The following is an 8,702-nucleotide window of genomic DNA, read 5'->3' on the forward strand; positions in this document are numbered from 1 at the left end:
GGAATAGAGACCGCTAAATAGTGTAGTGAACAGTAACTGCAAGACTGGATAAAAGCTTATGCTATATGGCATATAGTGTGTCTGTGTGGACCATAAGTAATGTCTAAATTTCACAACACATAGTCCAATGAAAGAGTTGGAATAGAGACCGCTAAATAGTGTAGTGAACAGTAAACATTGAGTTGGCTGGCTGCGCAAGAAAGTGAGCATCTGGAATCATCCAGTCAGGCTCCTCCTCAGCTGAGAAACTATGCATCAGTGAGGAACATGTGCAGCTTCTAACTGGCTGTGTAAAATGTATCCCGGTAGCCCCAAGGCCTCTATGGTTACATCAAGACAACCAATGAACACTCCGCCTGGGAACAAACACCATTGCTCTCAGAAGAATCATAACTGAGAAGGTGTAACACAGACTGGCTGTCCGGTCACAGCAGTGAACAATGTTTGTGTAGGAGGGGAATTGGATCATCGGACAATCCTTGTGTGTGGTCGCTGTAGACTGCTGCAGAGAGAGGCTCTTCTCCCTGAGTGGACCCGGGAAGCAGGTTAATAGAGCCTAGAGGCTCCCGCATTCTGTTTGCCATCCACGCCTGGAAAGCCCTGATACAAGACAACATGCCCTGCCAGGCAAGGGCCTGCTTATTAGCACTTGGGTCCAGGCAGCGTGGAGGCAGCAGGGCCGAGATGGGCCAGGCCCAAGAACAGTCAGTGTGTCCACCTACAGCAGGATGGGCAGCCAAGCCTGCTGAAAAAAACCTGAGACTGCAGCAGCCCAGCCAGTTAGATGGACCTCACACCACTACAGAGAGAGTGAGATGCGCAGCAGGGGGAACAAAACTGCCAAAATGCTCCGGCCCTCGCACTTCAGACATGGTCTTTTTCAGTCAAAGCCACTGTTGGTTAACACAAACACTCAGTGAGCCCCACCATCTCCACTACAAGATCTCAGAGGTCAGCGTCACCTGACATTTTCTAAGGAAGCATGAGCACAAGCTTACATCCATGTACTATTTTGAACTATTTGTGTGTGTGTGTGTGTGTGTGGGAGGGGGGGGGGGGTCATACTGTATCTAGGGTAGAAAGTATTAAAGTTAATACATCTGGAAGAAATGAAGGACGGAAATAAAAATACATTTTTTTAAATTCCAGAATGAAGGCATAGAATTCTCCAGAACAACAAGAACTCATTTCATAATTGCTAGAAATATGTTGTAGAAATAGAAAAATCAGACGAGGGCACGAAGGAAAAAACCTTTTGAACGCACCATTGTGACAAAAGCCTGCACAATATCCTGAACGCCCTTCTGCTGTGCTGTCCTTTGAAGTCCTTCTACAAATAAACAGCACGACAGATGTCCTTATGTAAGCTACTGTTGAAGTTCACATACACTTAGGTTAGAATCATTAAAACTCATTTTTCAACCACTCCACAAATTTCTTGTTAACCAACTATAGCTTTGGCAAGTCGGTTAGGACATCTACTTTGTGCATGACAAGTAATTTTTCCAACAATTGTTTACAGACAGATTATTTCACTGTATCACAATTCCAGTGGGTCAGAAGTTTACATACTAAGTTGACTGTGCCTTGAAACAGCTTAGAAGGTTCCAGAAAATGTTGCCATGGCTTTAGAAATTTCTGATAGCCTAATTGACATCATTTGAGTCAATTGGAGGTGTACCTGTGGAAGTATTTCAAGGCAGACCTTCAAACTCAGTGCCTCTTGGCTTGACATGGGAAAATCAAAAGAAATCAGCCAAGACCTCAGAAAAATATATTGTAGACCTCCACCAGTCTGGTTCATCCTTGGGAGCAATTTCCAAACGCCTAAATGTACCACGTTCATCTGTACAAACAATAGTACGCAAGTATAAACACAATGGGACCACGTACCCGTCATACCGCTCAAGGAGACAAAAAAAAGGTGACCACAAACTGTGAAGAGCCTACATAAAGCTGTTCCAACAGCAGTTTATATTTTTTAGCACCATGGAGTTCATCCTCACCACTGCTACACCTGGCTATCAGCGGAGCCTTGTCTATCAGCAAAACAGTTCATTCAGACTTATTTACTGCCTTGTTTTTTTACAAACATAGCTGATATGGCTGACTTGCTTAAACAAATGTGGTTTCTACTGGAAAATGAATGTACAAACTATGGCATAAGGGGATGACGAGTGGATAAAAGGCCATTCGTAATCTCTATTAAGACATTAATGAGCGAGTTCGGATGGACGTAGTCAATATAACTATTTGTTCAGCATTTTTTAAATGTACAGCGACAAAATTCAGAACATGGGCCGTTCTTACAGTATTCTCCCTGTGCACCAAGTCAGAACAGTAGGATAAATAAAGGAGTCATTTAAGCAGGCAATGAAAGCTCTTACAATTAGAGATTGACCATATCTGCTATCGTCCAAACTCTATAATATATACATATCACATATATATATATATTTAAAAAAATAAAATAAAAACATTTAAAAAATGAATAATTCGGCTATATATATATATATATATCTCAAAAAATACAGGGAACACTAAAATACATCCTAGATCTGAATAAATTAAATATTCTTATTAAATACTTTTTTTCTTTACAGAACGGTTCCGTATTTCACTGAAAGAATAACCATTTTTTCGCATATTATTATTGGATAGAAAACTCTAAAGTTTCCAAAACTGTCAAAATATTGTCTGTGAGTATAACAAACCCCTGAGGAAAATCAAACCAGGAAGTGGCTTCTATTTTGAAAACTCCATGTTCCATAGCCTGCTTTTGTTCCATTTAAAGGGATATCAACTAAATTCATTTTCCTATCGCTTCCTCAAGGTGTCAGTCTTTAGACAGTTTCAGGCTTTTATTTTGAAAAAAAATGAGCGAGAAAGATAACATTGCGTCATTGTATGGCCGGGTGCCAGCGGCGTTTTGTATGCGTAACAGAGTTTGGGCAGCCATTACCTTCCCCTCTGAATGAAAAAAACAGTTGCGGTTGATATATTATCGATTATATATTTTAAAAACAAACCCGAGGATAGATTATGAAAAACGTTTGACATGTTTCTGTGGACATTACGGATACTATTTGGAATTTGTCTGCGTTGTCGTGACCGCTTTTTCCTGTGGATTTCTGAACATAACGCGCCAAACAAACGGAGGTATTTTGGATATAAAAATAATCTTTATGGAACAAAAGTTACATTTGTGTAACTGGGAGTCTCGTGACTGAAAACATCCGAAGATCAAAGGTAAATGATTCATTTGATTGCTTTTCTGATTTGTGACCAAGCTACTTGATGCTAGGTGTACATAGTGTTTTGTCGAGCGAACGATAAACTTAAACGCTTGGATTGCTTTTACTGTAAAACATATTCAAAATCTGACACGACAGGTGGATTAACAAAAGGCTAAACTGTTTTGCTTTATTGCACTTGTGATTTCATGAATATAGATATTTTTAGTAATATTATTTGAATGTGGCGCTATGCAATTCAGCGGTTGTTGATGACAATTATCCCGTTAACGGGATGGCAGCCATAAGAAGTTAAACCAAATTGAACAGGTTTCATTATTTATTTGAGGCTAAATTGATGTATTATATTAAGTTAAAATAAGTGTTCATTCAGTATTGTTGTAATTGTCATTATTACAAATAATTAGGCAGATTAATACGCATCGGCTTTTTTTGGTCCTCCAATAATCGGTATCGAAAACAAATGTATAATCGGTCGACCTATAGACTGGTCTATCAAATCATATACTTAAACACACAGAAATATGAGCCTTTGGTCGTTAATATGGTAAAATCCGGAAACTATCATTTCGAAAACAAAATGTTTATTCTTTCAGTGAAATACGGAACCCTAAGTGTAAATATTGCTGTTACATTGCACAACCTTCAATGTTATGTCATAATTACGTGCAATTCTAGCAAATTACTTACGATCTTTGTTAGGAAAAAAATGTCTTCACACAGTTCGCAACGAGCCAGGCGGCCAAAACTGCTGCATATACCCTGACTCAACTTGCACTGAACGCAAGTGAAGTGACAATCTCCCTAGATAATATTGCCCGCTAACAAATGTATTTTTACTACATATGCAGGTTTAAAAATATATACTTGTGTATTGATATTAAGAAAGGTATTGATGTTTATGGTTAGGTACATTGCAAAGATTGTGCTTTTTCGCAAATGTACTTTTTTCACGAACGCGCTTTTGTTAAATCATCAGCTGTTTGGCGAGGTTGAAGTAGGCTGTGATTCAATGATAAATTAACAGGCACCGCATTGATTATATGCAACGCAGGACAAGCTAGTTAACCTAGTAATATCAACCATGTGTAGTTAACTAGTGATTGTGAAGATTGATTGTTTGTTTGATTTAATAAGATAAGTTTAATGCTATCAAGCAACTTACCTTGGCTCTTTGCAGCCACAAGGTCCTTTTGATGCTGCACTCGTGCAACAGGTGGTCAGCCTGCCACACAGTCTCCTCATGGATTGCAATGTAATCGGTGTCCAAAAAGGCTGATTAAATCGGTCGACCTCTACTTACAATATTAGATTACTACATTTCTCTAAAACAGGCTATAGGCTACATGCGCACCACCAAGTCAGAACAGTAGGCTAAGTTATGAGGGAAAGGGAACAAATGATTAGTGTGTGGCACATGGGCTACTAACAGCTTACTACACAACCTACACTTAGTATTACTCTCTTAGCTACAGAAAACATCTCCCTGGCATATTACATAATTTATGCAGCAGACATTGTGGGATTTACCTTGTGCTGTGCTAACTTAAACAGGAAGGTGGCGCAGCAGTCCTTCTTGTGGGCACATTTTGTCAAACTTTGTCAAAGTCTGGCATTCTCTGGATTTATGGTGGTTTCAAGTCAACTGGGAACTCGGAAAAACAAGGTCGAATCACAACGTCAGTGATCTTCAGGTCGGAGCTCTAGAAAAAGGCCCAAGTTCCAATCTTGGAATTCCAAGTTGGAAGACCGTTCAAAACATATTCCCCCCCAAGAGTTCCCAGCTGAAGTGATGCTGGATAGACAGCATGGCCAATGTATTCAATCTTTTCTGGCCCATGGCATGCAATGCCTGCAGTTAGCCACTGACTCCTTCCAAACCACTCAATGCTGAATTTGCCATTTCCAACTTCTTGTGTAATGTTTATGTCCAATGGCCAATGAGTACAGACACGTTTTATCTATCATTTTTCTTCATATGACTTGATTAAAAAGGATTTGCTAGTAGATTGTCAACGTGACTCATGATGACTGCTTGTCTAGCTAAGATTTTGTAAGTATGATGTCGATATGATCAGTCCAATCAAAGCTACGGTAGATATAACGTGATTTGACGTCATTTTATGTGGCCAATGACCTTGAGCCTTCTTGGATGGGCACTTCTAATGTAACTATGGCAGCACACGAGGGGCTTAAATTTTTGAGGACTCCCCTTAGATTTTGCAGTGATGTAGTGCCCCCATCAGTGACACCACAACTGGAGAACATTACCAACCCCTAAGCTCCATATTTCCGCTGGCTGCCCCACTACAACAGAAAGCACTGAACTAGGCTTAAAAACCTGCATTTGAGCTGCCTTACTCAAGAAAGCAAAAAAAGAGACCATGTTTGTTTGCGGCTTTATTTACTAAGTCTGATTTCTTAATGAGGATTTTTTTTTTTGCTTGCAACATATTAATGCCAAAATAATATGCAAAACACGCTCTGCACCACCTGCCCTGAATGACGGGTTGCCACTGCGTGATGTGTCTGCTCTTCCCTCAGAGTCAAGGAAGGGGTTTCCTAATGGAATACTATCGCATTTCCACCAGTCTCCTCCTCTTCACAGATCTGGCTACTGCCTTCAAGGGGCTTGAGAGAACATGAAAAGCAGCTCCGTGAATCTGAATTCCTGTCAGAGCATTACAACCTCTGGAGCTTCCCCTGACGTTAAACCCAGCACCACTCGTTCTGTTTCCACAGCCATCTTTCATGACTTTGTGAAGACACTCTGGGCTTTAGCGGCACAGTGCATCTTAGGGGGAAGACAAGTTGTGCCCATGATTCCTCTTCAGAACTCCTTTGGATTGAGAGAGTCGCTCGCTCTCCCTCCCTCCCTCCCTCCCCCTGAGCGAATGGGAGTGCGGCATGAATTAGGAGGCAGAAAACCAGAGCTTGATATAACGGGAACAATGCGCATCAATGACAGCGTGGCTGGCAGCTCCACACAAAACATTATTTACAGCTCACACAAAAATGAAATTAGAGGAGCACACAGCTCAGGAGGCAGAAAAAAATAAGCTGAACTTGCAACACTTAGAGAGGGTCAGGCTGCATAATTATAATATTGCTTTTATTCCTTCACCACCAGTATCTATACTGCTCACATTGGTGGATAAAACCTAAATGTGACAACAGGTTATTGGAGGGTAGGACTATAAAAAGGCAGTAAAAATGTGTTCATTGACTGAAGCTTGTGACTGTGCCTGTGGATAAGGACTTGATCCATGCTTCATCTTTGATGAGGACCATCAACTACCAATAATTGAAGGACTATAAAACCCGTAATGTGCAGAATGAAACGTATGGTTGAAATTCACTGACAACTGAAATTCAACCAAGACAGATGAGCAGCTTTTAGTTAAACAGAAACCGGATTGACGGATTGGCTACTTTAAATACAGGACTAAAATAGAGTAACCGTAATTGAATTACCATAAATTAACATTTAATATCACATTCAAGTGAAAAGGCAATGACAACCTGTTCTCCAAGATCAGTTGTTTTTACCTGACCATCTGAGAAGACTGATTTACCAGAAAGTTGATAGCTTGAACTACTGTTCACTCTGGGTGAGAAAGGTCCATGTAAAGAGGGAAACTTTGCAGATCCAGCTTCAATACAAGGCAATGGAAACTTAAGCTGTCAATTTCCACTAAAGGCAAATTGCTCAAATCAGGCAATGTCTTACTTCAATTGACAACAGTAACTCATAACGACAAATGCTGTAGGCTACAAATAATGTTTGTGTTGTTCAGCTAAAAACAGGTTAATTTTGTTACAATAATATATGTAAAACATAATGATTGTGTAAATGCCACGATAGTAATAGTGTAGCCAATAAACTACTGTACCTTTAACGGTCTAGTGGCAAATGATAGTTAGCACGTTGGTAATACTGCCAGGAAGCATGGTTTCATTGGTAGCAAGTGGCATCTCTCATAGCACATCAGCTATCGTGATAATTGCTTGACAGATGAGCAAAATTAGACTGTCTATATACTCAACTAGCGATAATCTGCTAACGTTGGAAGGGGTGTAATCATTAGTCCAAAACGATTTGCAATGGTAACCGTTTACTCCTAACGAAAAACGATTCTACCGGACAAATTCAGGTAGGACCCTCACCGTTTCGTTCCAAATGAATACACCCCTGGCTATAGCTATCAAATGCTGCTTAAACTTGAGTGCCGGGTGGCAGGCTAGCCATGTGTATTGCATACATACCAAACGGTTCAGTCTTCTCCGTAGCATATTTGAGTTTTCTTCTTTGGTAGCTGGGGACACCAACGAACTATTTTTATTTCAACCAGTTTACTGCAGACTCTGTTTGAGCTTTTCTGATAAATAATAAGTAACGTTACATTTATATTTGTTAACTAGTTCTCTATTTTCTACTCTAATGGTGCTTATAGCTATATGGAATGCCGCAGCGATGCTACATTGTTTCCATTTTGTTTGAATTCTATCTCTTCTAACCATTCGCATTCTCCCTTTTAAATATTTTCCGCGTTGCGTTTTACTGTTCTAGTCGTGCTTCCCCATCCAAAAAAACTGAAATTGCCCGCGACATCCTGTAGTTCTATGCCCTGTTGCTGTGTCTTTCCGAATTAATCATCACATAGGATTCAACTCGCGGCACCAGTCACAAAAAAAAATGTGACCGACATACAAAAAGTAACTTCAATTTCGATTCATACGCAGGTCTTTCTCGCCTACTACTGCCCCCTTATCTCCCGTCAGTCAAACCCCAGTCAAATATATATTTTCTACTCTACCCCCCCCCCCCCCCCCCCATCAGCGTCATCAGCGTCTCGCCCATTGACGATATAATATGAACGGATCGTCAGCAACACTAAAAAAGAACTTCCGGGTCATGGAATTTCGGAAATGTTTTAAATAAAAGTTCCCTACGTAATAGAAGAAAAGTGTCAACAACCTGTATTCATTCATGATAATATAAAAATAGATCTAAACATGAACAAGTAATAATATTTGTTCATATTTAAGTGACATTTGCATTAAATTGGGGTATTAAAACATGTTCCAAGTTCAAATAACTTACCTCAATGCAAATCACTGTATATTAAATACCTATTGGCTATTCTAGGTGCTGCAGTAAAAGTATTGCAGGGAATAGTCAGCAGGGTCTGTAGAATATACAGTGCCTAGCGAAAGTATTCGGCCCCCTTGAACTTTGCGACCTTTTGCCACATTTCAGGCTTCAAACATAAAGATATAAAACTGTATTTTTTTGTGAAGAATCAACAACAAGTGGGACACAATCATGAAGTGGAATGACATTTATTGTATTTTTCAAACTTTTTTAACAATTCAAAAACTGAAAAATTGGGCGTGCAAAATTATTCAGCCCCCTTCAGTTAATACTTTGTAGCGCCACCTTTTGCT

At 39.9% G+C, this 8,702-nt stretch overlaps 1 protein-coding gene across 7 annotated transcripts in view; it reads right to left on the minus strand.

Annotated features, from left to right (window-relative positions):
* The window catches only part of LOC135526333 (phospholipid-transporting ATPase 11C-like), a 67,651-nt gene extending 59,593 nt beyond the window's left edge, over nt 1-8,058 (minus strand). For all 7 annotated transcript variants that reach the window (XR_010453285.1, XR_010453286.1, XM_064954626.1 and 4 more), the window contains exon 1: nt 7,521-8,058. Coding sequence is in view for 5 of the 7 variants with exons in the window: in XM_064954626.1 (XP_064810698.1) it covers nt 7,521-7,547 (27 nt within the window). In the remaining 2 variants the exon portion in view is untranslated. The remainder of the gene's footprint in view (nt 1-7,520) is intronic.
* Between the last annotated feature and the right edge of the window lie 644 nt (nt 8,059-8,702).

This window comes from Oncorhynchus masou, chromosome 32 (genome assembly GCF_036934945.1).
Source record: "Oncorhynchus masou masou isolate Uvic2021 chromosome 32, UVic_Omas_1.1, whole genome shotgun sequence".
Taxonomy (NCBI): Eukaryota; Metazoa; Chordata; class Actinopteri; order Salmoniformes; family Salmonidae; genus Oncorhynchus; species Oncorhynchus masou.